Source organism: Indicator indicator, chromosome 18, assembly GCF_027791375.1.
Source record: "Indicator indicator isolate 239-I01 chromosome 18, UM_Iind_1.1, whole genome shotgun sequence".
NCBI lineage: Eukaryota > Metazoa > Chordata > Aves > Piciformes > Indicatoridae > Indicator > Indicator indicator.
Genome location: NC_072027.1, coordinates 17,781,855 through 17,794,921, shown reverse-complemented (window position 1 = coordinate 17,794,921; position 13,067 = coordinate 17,781,855). Strand labels below are relative to the sequence as shown.

The window sequence follows — 13,067 nt, the reverse complement described above, 5'->3', positions numbered from 1 at the left end:
TCCCACTGCTGAAGCTGATTGCCCAGGACAGAAAAAGGGATCTTAGTTAACAGAAGCCTGAAACAGTGGTGTCACCTCTTTAAATCCATCAGGAAAATGCAACACTTCCACAACCAGCTGCTGCAGCAGAGTAAAGCCCCCAAAGCCTGGCTGCAAAGGTTTAGGTTCTGTTTATGAAGTCTCTAACAAGACAGAACAAAACACAAAGTGCCAGGAGAGTGAAATCCTTCAGCTCTCACCTCTGGCAGCAGAAGCAGAGTATCAGAAACAAGACAGGGGGTATGTATACATTATGTAGATTTAAAGAAACACAGGTGATGCCAAGGGTGCTTCCACCACCCCAGGAGCAATTCCTTGGCAGATTGTCAAAAAATTCCTGGGTTGAGGACTCCTATATAAACAATTGGAAAACGATTCACTGATGACAAGAAGTTAAGTGAAATAGACCTGACAGCACAGCTTCTGCAGCTGGCACATGAGGATTGAAATGCAGCAGTCAGGAAGAGATTCTGCAGTTTGTTTTCAGCACCACCACGAGGCTGATGCAGAGGTGGAAATGAGCACAAAATTTACCTCTGATTCTCTTGTCTGCCTGGTTGTGTGAAAAGCACAGAACAAAACCAGGAGGATTCTTTCCAGCACATGAAAAAAAGGGGAAGAAGCCCCAAACTCAAACTGCTCCCTCCACACCCAAATGAAACCTTTTACATGACTTTAAAATCAAGAGGAGCCTGGAAGCAGGGTCAGATGTAAACAACTTCATCATACAGGTACAGCTGAAAACCAGCAATGGCAATCAAGTGGATTTTGTGAGCAGAACTTCAGTGCTACAAATTCTTTTAGTGCAAGAAAATGTTTCCCCATCCATGCTGAGTTCAAACAGATCAGGTTAAAATTAACTCTCAAAAGTCTTTCTTTTGCACCTTCCTGAAACAAATCCAACATGTGCAAAATCATTTGGGTAAGATCACAGAGGCATCTTCTCATAACCATCCCTAGGATAAATAAAGTTTCCTGTCCAGAGACAGAAATCAAGGAATCAAAACCAATTTTTACCTCTTGAAGTGCAATTTTTACCTCTTGAAGTGCAATTTTTACCTCTTGATTTGCTCTGGATGAGGTTCACTGAGGAATCCAGGTACCCTGGCAGATCCTTGAACTCATTTTCAAGTATCTTTCAGCTGAACTATACACTTAAAAGTCACAAAGAATTGATCAGATACTGTCCCATGGCACTGTTGCATCCAAACAACCTTGGCTGAACCACCTCACTGAAGGCTTTACAGTGGTTTATGTTCATATAAAAAGAAAATGTATGGAACACAGTGTTTTAAATTAATAAATAAGGTTAAAATTACAGGAACCAAAGTGCTGCCACTAGCCCTTTCTAGAATGAATTTTAGAAGAGAAGTCCATTTCACTCTCAGTCCCCCAGGAAGCACAGAGGAGTTCCATCACAAAGCTGTGCTTTTAGAAATCTCTGGATGTTCTTCTTCCTCCCTGGACTCCCTCTTGCTGCTAGATGGAGGTCTGTATTCTAATCTAGACAGGTAAAAGAGAAAAGAAAAGAACTTTAAACAACAGATGAGAGAACAGAGGAAAAGAAACTTTGCTCTTCTGAGCCCTATTTGACATTAGGAGCCTCCTGATTTAATATCCTGTTGACTTCAGGTGGACAGGTCCCCAACACCAGGTGTATGTCAGAGCTAGGGCAAAGGCCAAATGCTCTCAATGTCTTTTTTTTGTGTCAGCTGAAGTAAACTGGAAGAGTTCAGCCCTTCACCAGTACTTAGATGACTTTCAGCACCAACAAAGATAGGTTATAACCTATCTTTAGCCCCCAGAACTTCCCCCACCCTGGAAGTGTTCAGGGCCAGACTGGATGAGGCCTTGAGCAACTTGGTCTAGTGGGAGGTGTCCCTGCCCATGGCAGGGGGTTGGCACTGCATGATCTGTAAGGTCCCTTCCAACCTAAACCATCCTGTGATAACTTTATAAATCAATACACTTTTACAAATGCATCTGGGGCACAAACTGCATTTTGGGATTCTGTGAAACTGGAACCCAGGAGGTTCCATCTGAAGATGAGGAGAAACTTCTTTGGTGTGAGAGTGCTGGAGGCTTGGAACAGGTTGTGGTGTCTCCTCTGGAGAGCTTCCAAACCCCTCTGGCCATTATGATCCTGGGCAAGCTGCTGTGTGTGCCTCTGGTTTAGCAGGGGGGTTGAAGTGGATGACCTCCAGAGGTCCCTTCCAACCCCCACCATGCTGGGATTCTGGGATATGGGCTTTTATTCAGTTCTCAAGTGTAAAATGAGACCTTTGGATCTAGAAGGTATACACACAAACATACACACTTGGGAATGGTGATCAGGATTCCAGCCAAGCTCTTGTTATTTTCAAGCCCTAACTACACCACCAAAATCATCCCCTCCCTCTGACAATACCTGACTGAGCAAGCCCACTCCTCAGAGAACAGATGTGGCAAGATCAAAACGTGCCACTTACCCTTTCACCAACAGCATCTGATCAATGGTGTCTGGCAGAGGCATACCAAAGCTTTCTGGCAGAAAGAGAGTCAGAATTCCTGAGAGCACAGTCAGGCTCCCCATCAGGATGTAAGGCAGGAAGCGATCGTAGGCACCTAGCAGAACACAGAAGGACAGCACTAGCAGCAGCTCCAAGGCTCTGATCATGTCTGTGCCTAGGCACAGGGCTTTGTCCATGCAAGGTTGGTGAAGGGGCTGGAGAACAGGTCTGCTGAGCAGCAGCTGAAGGAACTGGGGTTGTTCAGTTTGGAGAAGAAGAAGCTGAGGGGAAACCTCATTGCTCTCTATAGCTCCCTGAAAGGAGGTGTTGGTCTCTTCCCCCTAATGTCAGGGGATAAGATGAGAGGAAATGGCCTAAAATTGAACCAGAGGAGGTTTAGTTTGGAAATTAGGAAACATTTCTTTGCCACAAAGTGGTCAGGCAGCACAGGCTGCCCAGGGAGGTGGTGGAGTCACCATCCCTGGAGGTGTTCAAGAAACCTGTGGACACTTGGGGACATGGTTTAATGGCCACAGTGGTGTTAGGTTGAAGGTTGGACTGGATGATCTTGCAGGTCTCTTCCAACTGAAACAATTTTAAGATTCTACGAATATTTGTGATTTCAGTAAAAACAAACAAAAATCCCCAAACAAAACAATGTCACAGCCTGACATTCAGAGCTGTTGTTCTAAATGTGGTTTTAGGAATGCAAGAGCCTGGGGAGCAACAGCTGTAAGAGCTGTCCCTGTTGAGCCAGTAAGATTGTGAGTCCTCAGAGTATCACTTCCACAGGACACAGCCCATAATTGTCTGCTCCAACCATTCCTCAGAGATGGTGAGATACCTGCAGTTTCACTATTTTCAAGCAGCCTGGGGTTGTTTAGTCTGGAGAAGAGCAGACTGAGAGGAGATCTTCTTACTGTTTACAACTATCTCAAGGGTGGGTATCAAGAAGAAGGGGCCAGACTCTTCTCCATGGTGTCCTGTGACAGGACAAGGGACAATGGATACAAACTGGAACAGAGAAAGTTCCACTTCAGCATGGGGAGAAACTTGTTTGGTGTGAGGGAGCTGGAGCCCTCGAGCAGGCAGCCCAGAGAGATTATGGAGTCTCCTTCTCTGGTGACTTTCAAGACCCATCTGGATGCATTCCTGTGTGACGTGCCCTGGGTGATCCTGCTTTGGCAGGGGGGTTGGACTTGATGTCCAGAGGTCCCTTCCAATCCCTACCATTTGGTGATTCTGTCAGTTTAGCACCAGCCTTAGTAGGGTTAGATAACAGTTGGACTCAATGATCTCAAAGACCTTTTCCAACCAAAACAATTCTATGCTTGTAAGACACCTGGATCTGGAAGCAGAGAACTGCAGGAAAGCCCAAAGACCCACAGAGGCAGGACCCTGACCTCACCCTTCACCCACCAGCACCTCCCCACAGTGATTAACTTACCGAGGTAAACAAAGTAAGGTGAGAGGATGCTGCCCAGCCTGGAGGCCATGGAACTTGCTCCAACTCCCATGTTTCTCACCACTGTTGGGTAGAGCTCAGCTGTGTAAACATAAACCATTGCAAAGGCAGAGGTGATCCCAAATTTCCCCATCATCACCAGCAGAATGGAGACTGCACGGGCATCTGAAATCAAGAGACAAGTGAGGGCTTCAACAAAGCTCTGACAGCTCATGGCATCTCCTAATTCCATGCCTTGGGGTAACTCCTGCCTAATCCACTCCAGTACCTGGTGTATTTTTTTTTCCACCCCTCTCCAAGTCTACAACCATGGACAGTGTTTTTTTCTTTCATTTTAAACCACTAGGACCCAACATTGTCATTTCCTCCTGAGCACGAGGCTCCTTGCCAAGGAAAAAAAAATAAGCAGAACAGAGCAGGAACTGGAGCAATCCTCTCAGACTTAAGGGCCAGAGCTCTGCTACTGTACACAGCACCATACATCAATTTATAATCAAAAGAGCAAAGTGAAACATTTGAAACAAGTTCTTTTTGATTTCCTGCTCTGGTTTCTCATTAGCATTCTTAGCTACCAGCCAGTAATTTCATTATGGGAACCTGAATTGACTTCCAACTGGGACAGTTAGGTTTAGGAAAATCAAAAGAGATCCTATCAGTGTCCACTCAAAAGACAGGATTAAAGAGAATGCAACATGTGCCTTGCCTGGATAAAATAAGTTAAGTTCTTACACATTCTCTTGTATTTATTTTTTGATTTGTAGGTAAGTGCTAAGCAACAACACTGCCCTCGTAATAGTCAACATTACTGTCAGTAAGGAGTCCAGGACATGAAGGCATGGCTTGACATGGCCTGAAGATATGGTTTGCTATCCAGTAAATGTTGTTTTGCCCTCCTTTCCACTTGCCAACCATGATTTTAACTATCAACACTAACTGACTACAACCCTCTCTGCTCATCAAAAATGCTTCCACAAGAACTGCTTAAAGAAGCCACAGAGAAGCCAGTGGCTGAGAGCTGTTCAGGAAGCAAGTTCCGCAGCCTCTTGGTAACCTTCACTTACCAATTTCTCCTTCTTCTAGTCCTGGTTTTACACTTGGACCTTGCCAGAAATGTACATTAAAGACAACAATGCCACCCCAAGAGATGACAGAGCCAGCGACGTGTATCTGAGCCGCCGCGTCGCCTGAGCAACCTGTGCGGCAGCACGGAGGAAACCAAGAGGGGCAAAGATGGGAAACCAGCCCTCGAGACACCTTTCCTCTGCATCTGCCCAGTTCTGCACTTCACCTGTGCTAGACATGTGAGATCAACTAACGATTGCATACGTGAAGGCACCAGCTGAATGAAGAGCAGAACACAGCCTCCCAAGAATAACGCAGCAGCCATTGAGTACCGTCGCGGCAGGTGCTGGAGCAGCAGCCACGAGATGACGTAGGCTGGCACCTCGATCACTGCCGAGAGGAAGCAGTTCAGGTAGACATCTCCGTGCAGGTTAGGGGTGTCGAGAGAAAGCCCAAAGTAACCCACAGAGATTATCATCCTGAAAGAAGCAGAAGAGCAGAATCAGACCAATTGATCTCCGCCCTGAGGTTGGCCTGAGCCTCTCCGACATCGATCTTAAGGACAGAAATCAATACAGGACAAACTGAACACCTGCCAGATCCCCTCCCCTCTGCAGCAGCTGAAAGTGATGACTTCAGATGCAGCAAGATAACAATTAGGGTTGATGCTTTTTTTCTTCCAAGTTATTCTTCAATTCAAAGAATAAAATAAATTTGTGGGAAAAAAGTCAAATACTGTGTTCAGATCTGGACCTCTCAGCACCAGGATAGGGATCTGCTGGAGTGAGGCCAGCGGAGGCCACAGCAATGCTGGGAGGGCTGAGACAGTTGGGCTTGGTCAGCCTGGAGAAGAGAAGGCTCCAGGGAGACCTTTTGGTGGCCTTTCAGTATTTAGAGGGCTGATCAGAAAGCTGGGGACAGACTTTTGAGCAGGGCCTGGTGTGACAGGACAAGGGGTGATGGTTTGAGCTAAGATTCAGACTGAAGAGAAGGAAGAAACTTTTTCCACTGAGGCTGGTGAGACCCTGGCCCAGGTTGCCCAGAGAGGTGGTAGATGCCCCATCCCTGGAACCATTCCAGGTCTGCTCTAGTTGCAGACGTCCCTGCTGACTGCAGGGAGGTTGGACTGGATGACCTTAAGAGGTCCCTTCCAAGCTAAAGCATTCCATGAGGATTGTAGGTAACTCCAGAGCAGCTGCTGGCTTTGCTGAGTCACAGGCTTAGGAGGCTGTGCAGGATGCAGGACGGACCTGCAGCTCTGAGGTCATACTCCTTTTCTGCTGCCACTGCATGACTTTGCAGCTGTGCATTACAGTCTCATTCAAACCCTGCCAGGAGGCTCTGGGTGCCTATCACTTTGAAACAGCTCATGTGTCCCTGCTAGCTGTGCTGATGAAAAGGACCTGCCTGCTCCTCACCGCTGCCTCTCGTGCATGCCCAGGTCACCCCCGGGAGATAAGGAATGACCATACACAATGCACTGATTCAGCAGCTCTGAACTACTGAACTTTGCTGCTGAGGCCTACAGCAGCTTTTAATTACATTTACCAGGGAGCTCTGGGTGGAGAACATTTTTTCTGGGTCATTACTCTCCATGCTTTGGATATGAAATCAGAGGGAAGGGCTTGGGCACCCTGGCAGCACCCAAACAACCTGGGATTTTCTCTGGCATGCCCCAGGCTGGCTGGGCAGCATCCAAGTCACGTTTGCATGGCTGGGTGCCTGACCTGGTCAGTGCAGCAGGACAGAGCCTGGGGGCCTGCAACTCTGTGATCTTAATTGTGCTGCTGCCAGATGAGAGCTGGCGTCAAGGGAAGCCACAACTGGCCTTGGAAACAAATCCTGTCTTGGCAGATGCTGGGAGGCCTACAATAAGCTGGGGAGGGACTTTTTACAAGGGCTTGCTGTGACAGAATGAGGGGCAATGGCTCTGAGCTGGAAGAGGGGAGATTTAGACTGGAGATTAGGAAGAAATTCTTTCCAGTGAGAGCTGTGAGACACTGGAACAGGCTGCCCAGGGATGCCCCCTCCTCAGAGGTGTTCAAGGACAGGGTGAATGAGGCCTTGAGCAACCTGGGCTAGTGGAAGGTGTCCCTGCCAGTGGCAGAGGTAGATGGAACTGGATGATCTTTAGGGTCTCTTCCAACCCAACCCATTCTCTGGCTCTAAGAGAATGTTCTGCTTCACCAGCAGGTAACGTGGGAAATAATGAGCACTGGACCAGCTCATGTCCAGGTGCAATGGTGAGGGACAGAGCAGTGAGCATTAATCTCCTCTAGCATCTATGCTAGAACAGAACCTGGAGCAAAATGATGGTTGGAGTCAATGTCCCTGCCCATAGCAGGGGTTGGAACTAGATAATCCTTGTGGTCCCTTCCAACCCTGACTGATTCTATGATCTTAAGAGGTCTTTTCCAACCGAAAAAAAATGCTATGATCCTATGAAAATCACTGCACAGCACAAAGTGAGTCACTGATAAAAGGCTGGCTCCCCCTCCTCCTCACTTCACATGGGAAGAGCCTTCATGCTCCACTTGCTTAGAATAAGTTGCCCACTGTACCTGGGAATATCTGAAGTCACCCAGCTGCAGGTGTCCTGCCAGCTGAAGCTATTCTTCTCAGAAGCAGTTACATGCTGTTCTCCATGCTGCTCTGCAACACGCCCAGCACTCTGCTCCCAGGAGTTATTTTTACATACAATAAACTCTCAGCTTACAATAAACTCACTTTCAGCAGCAGCTTGCCTCAGCTTATCACACTGACAAGCCTTGATGCAATTAGACAGTTTCTAGGAAAACTTTAGGGATATTTGCACATCCCAGAGTGAGGAGAAGCCAAGCTTCCTCCTCCTTCAGGCAAAGGGATTAGTTTATAAGGCATCTATCTAACACAACACCCAGCAATATGTGAAGGTGATGTACTGCTGTCTGCAGCCAGCCTTTCCTTTCAGCAGATCTTTCAATTCATAATGCAGAATAAACCACCAGGATGCTATGGGGTGGAAAACATTGCTAGGTGTCAGCACAAGATGCTTTGCCTTTGGGGACATCAATTAAAAGGAGGTTAAGCAACTGACATGCAAGGTAAGAATAATGGAAATATCACAGAATCATTTGGGTTGGAAAATCACTCCAAGATCATCCAGTCCAAGCATTAACCCAGCACTGTCAGGTCACCACTAAACCATGGCCCTCAGTACCACAGCTCCATGGCTTTGAAAGCCCTCCAGGGATGGGGACTCCACCACTGCCCTGGGCAGCCTGGTCCAGGCCTTCACAACCCTTTTGTGGAAGAAATTGTTGTTCGTGTCCAACCTAAACCTCCCCTGGCACAACTTTAGGTCTTTTGAGTCTTGCCCTATCACTTGTTCCTTGGGACAAGAGACCAACCCCACCTGGTTCCAACCTCATTTCAGGGAGTTTAATTACACTGAACATAACAAATGGTTCAGCTCTTGCTAAACCAAGCTGGAGATGGCAGGTAGACAGAGTAGCCAGCAGGAAAGTCTAGGGAAACCTCAGTTCTTCAAAAGACAGTTTTATCCCTTCAAGAAACAAGACAAAGGAGACAGGAAGATTCTCCCCAAGTCAGGCATGGCTGTGTTCAGACCCTGGGCAGCAGCTCTCTGATCTGGAGACAGGGCATGACTCACTCTTCTTAGAAGACTTTGTTAGTCAGATGAGGATTCCCCAAGGCCCAACATCAGGCAGAATTCTCACACACCACTGCCAGCTGATCTGATTCTTGCTTAGTTCAGGACATGTTTGACTGCTTCAGAAAAAATAACAACCCAAATATGTTTTTAGATTCTTACTGAGAGGAACAGATGTAACCAGAATTTTGTTGCTGCAGTCTGGGAGGTCATTGCACTTTGACCTGGCTTTGTCCATATCTCTTCAGAATACCTTAGTGTTCCACAAGCAGGTTTTGAATTGTTTGGCTGCTTTTTGTGCTTAACTACTCCACACTTACTTACCAAAGAAGCACTGACATGATTGTGATGGTCAGGATATTTCGGGTTCTCATTAGATCCAAAATGGTGTAGGTCTGCTGGCTCTGGCAATTCATATCCTGCAGCTGGAATCAAACAAACAGACAAAGAAAATAGCAAACCCAACAACCATGGGAAGATTAACTTCCTGCAAGCAGGATTACTGTGAAAATAAACCCTGCCCCAACTTACACATCACTATTTTGATGTGCTGCAGAGCTGAGGCAGGTGCCTTGCTCTTAACCAATGCTGTAAGAGCCTGTGGCAATGGTTGCTCCACCTACTTAAAGTCACTTAAAATTCAGGCTGAAGTTAGTACTCATTTCCTCTGCCTGAGGCTTCACAAAGCAACTGCTTATTGTTACTTTTAGAGTCAGTTACAAAGTGGCAGCATTAATTTATGATTTAGATGTCACTGCTGGAGGAGTTTTTACTCCGCTGGAGGAGTTTTTACTCCCAGTTTTAAGCCGTGAGGTTCATGACAATCAACTGCACCCAGACACGAAGGGAGCACCAGGGAGGATGAGACAGCTGACAAACAGGACCTGTAAAAGTAGAGGGTTTGTTTAGTCTAAGGGCCAGGAGATCAAGGCTGTCTTAAAACAATCACAAAATCCCAGCAGGGTGAGAGTTGGAAGGGACCTCTGGATATCATCCAGTCCAATGCAGGGTCACTCACAGCAGCCTGCCCAGGATCACAATGTCCAGGTGGGTTTGGAATCTCTCCAGAGAAGGAGACTCCACAACCTCTCTGGGCAGCCTGCTCCAGACTAAGAATAGTCTTCAAAGACCAGAAAATTAAGTGACTAACTGTGCCTGATGTTCATGGCATGAAATAACATGATTAAAATGCAGCAGGAGTGATTCAGTAACTGACTCCTCAAGCTGGACTTAACAGGGATGCATTTAAGATGTAACAAACTGGCTGAAGAGTCCCCATCATTATTTAGCCTGGTTTGGAGAACTTCATCTAAGAATAGAAGCAAAAAAGACAGCAAACTTCTCTCTGCCCCATGAAACTTTCCAGCTCCTCAAATTAAAACCACTTCCATGTAAACAATGCAAAGATATTCACCCCTGAAGCATGCAAACCAGTTTTATGCTTGATAAGGTTGTAAAAAAGGAGATAATTTAAGGGGTTTTGCTAAAATTTAGGCCCCCTACAAGGGACAGAGTTTTCAAAATATGTAGGAGGTGATTTAAGAGGACAAGTTCTGTTGATGGAAACTCTCAACTCTGCTAAAGCAGGGCTGTGTGGCACAGGACCCCCAGTTCCCTGCCATGTTTTTACTATGGCAAAAGGTGGTGTTTTCAGGATTTATCACAGGCTCATGACTCACCATGAATGATCTTTTTAACAGCCTTACAGTGAGAACATTAACAAGACTTTGAACTGCATCTTCCACAGAGATTCTGTTTTCTGTTAAGACATTTTCTCTCTCTCTGAATTTGTAATTCTATCAAAAGCATCTAACCAAGAAATAAGAACCCAGGCACCTGCCCTCAGCAGCTCAAAATCATGGTAGTGAGACACTGGAACAGGTTGCCCAGAGAAACTTTGGATGCCCCCTCCCTGGAGGTGTTCAAGACCAGGTTGGGTGAGGCTTTGAGCAACCTGGGCTAGTGGAAGGTGTTCCTGCCCATGGCAGAGGGGTTGGAACTAAGTGGTCTTTAAGGTCCCTTACAACCCAAACCATTCTATAGATCTAGGACTAATCAGGTGAAAAAAAAAAAAGCTAACACTGAAATAGTCTTAATTTTGTCACTTTGGGAATCATCAACTGCCAAGACACCTAAAAATATTTTACTGAGAACTTATCTGTCCACAACAAAATGACTCACTCTTGCCTGACAGACCTCCATTATGTGCAAACACAATAAACTGTATACACAGATTACTTCCTCCCTTGATTTTTAAAGTCAGTGTGACCTGAGAATGTCAGATTGAAATATAACATGTTTAAAGACTGCAGGCCTTTTGTTTGCACTATGGACTCCTTCATGGGATGTGCCAATGGCTTTCAGTACATGTAAACTATGATTTCAGCTTCAGAACAGCCCCCCTGAAAGTGAGAATCACAGAATCACTAAGGCTGGAAAAGACCTTTAAGATCATTGAGTCCGACTGCAACCCAACTACCATGACCACTAAGCCATGCCCTGGAGTGCCCACAAGCTTCTTGAAGACCTCCAGGGATGGTGACTCCACCACCAAACCTGGAAGCCTGTTCCAATGCCTCACCACTCTTTCATGAAAGAAGTTTTTCATAATATCCAAGCTAATCCTCCTCTGGCACAACTGAAGCCCATCTACTCGAGAGAGTCCAAGGGAGGGCTCCAAGGATGCTGAAGGAACTGGAGCACTGTCTTATGAGGAGAGGCTGAGAGCCCTGGGGTTGGTTAGTCTAGAGAGGAGAAGACTGAGAGGGGATGTAAGAAATGTTTAATAAATATCTGAGGGCTGGGGGTCAAGAGGCAGGGGACAGGCTCTGCTCACTTGCACCCTGGGATAGGCCAAGGGGCAATGGATGGAAACTCCAGCACAGGAGGTTCCACCTCAGCATGAGGAGGAACTTCTTCACTGTGAGGCTCACAGAGCACTGGAACAGGCTGCCCAGAGAGGTTGTGGAGTCTCCTCCTCTGGAGGCTTTCAAGACCCATCTGGATGTGTTCCTGTGTGACCTGTGCTGGATTCTATGGTCCTGCTCTGGCAGGGGGGTTGGACTCAATGATCTCTGGAGGTCTTTTCCAACCCCTAACATCCTGTGAGCCTGTGATCCTCTCATCCTATCGCTGGTTACCTGGGAGAAGAGACCAACCAACACCACCTCACTCCAAACTCCTTTCAGGTAGACAGAAATAAGAACTCCCCTTAGCCTTCTCCAGACTAAGCAACCACCTGAACTCTTTCTACCTGGTCTAATATCCTCTACTCTACAGTAACTCAGCTTACAATACTTTTTTTTCCCCTACACTATCACTTTGATCCAGCAGAAGCAGTTGGATTTCAAAACACAACACACAAAAGCACCCATTAATTAATTGAACTGAATTCCTCATCAGTTAGTGATGGGTTTTGTTTTTTATTCAGCCAGATAGTTGCTGGACACTTATCTGGGGTCTTTAAATCTTGTCTCTCACCTTAAAAATATTCATTATCTCCTCAATGCCTTGCAAACTGTATCTGAGCTAATGGGAACATGAACTTTATGTCACCCCTGCAGTCAGGTGAAAGAATCCTGAGTGACATTTTCATCTGAAGACCTGGGGGTTAAAATAGAGCTCTGATATGGCTGCAAACTTCAGTGAATTTGCTTTCATAAATCTTCATTTTTCTACTAGACAGTTCTTTACATTTGCTAGCTCTCATTCTGCCTGCAGCCTGTCCTCCCACCACCCAGACTGCAGCAGCTCTAAGGCTCACAGCCCTTTCTCATAAATCACATGATCTTTCCTAAGTACTCTCCAGTTTTGCCACTATTTGTTGCCAAGAAACCAGCAAACAGGAAACAATAAAAAAAAAAAAAAAGAAGAAGAAAGAAGGAGAATAACCAAATAAACCACAAAACAAAAACCAGGAACAGTAAAATTCAGAGTTGATGAGAAAAAAGGACTCTGTCTTTTAGGAGCTGGATAAGCACATGGCATAATCCTTAACATAACAAGCTAGCACAAGAAGCTATGACAAGGGCAGGGAGGGCAAACAGATGATTTGAAACTAAACCCATCATCCAAACATGGGATAATTCAGTCAGTCAGCCCCTGTTTGTGCTCTGCAGCTTGTCTGTGACCAGTTAACCTGCTGGATCCCAACTGGTTTTGAAGTCTTTGAAGCCTAAATATTGCAGGTGCTAGAGTGCAGCTGCAAAGGTCTGAGGAATACTGCAAGCATGAGCTCGGGTTGCTCCTCCATCCAGAGCTCATGTTCCAGCTGCAGGAGGGCTAAGGGCCAGCTGGATTTCTGAGAATCTCTCTGAAGTATAAACATGCTTCTGAACAACTGGAGGGGGGCTGTGAGCCT

The 13,067-nt window shown here is 46.2% G+C and overlaps 1 protein-coding gene across 1 annotated transcript in view; it reads right to left on the bottom strand.

Annotated features, from left to right (window-relative positions):
• Positions 1-1,376: 1,376 nt before the first annotated feature.
• Positions 1,377-13,067, bottom strand: part of LOC128973024 (organic cation/carnitine transporter 2-like) — a 33,362-nt gene continuing 21,671 nt past the window's right edge. Inside the window, exons 6-10 of the mRNA XM_054389202.1 lie at positions 9,032-9,132; positions 5,320-5,534; positions 3,976-4,158; positions 2,508-2,643; positions 1,377-1,542 (exon numbers count right to left, since the gene is read on the bottom strand). Of these exons, the coding sequence (XP_054245177.1) occupies positions 1,455-1,542; positions 2,508-2,643; positions 3,976-4,158; positions 5,320-5,534; positions 9,032-9,132 (723 nt within the window). The 3' untranslated portion in view covers positions 1,377-1,454. The remainder of the gene's footprint in view (positions 1,543-2,507; positions 2,644-3,975; positions 4,159-5,319; positions 5,535-9,031; positions 9,133-13,067) is intronic.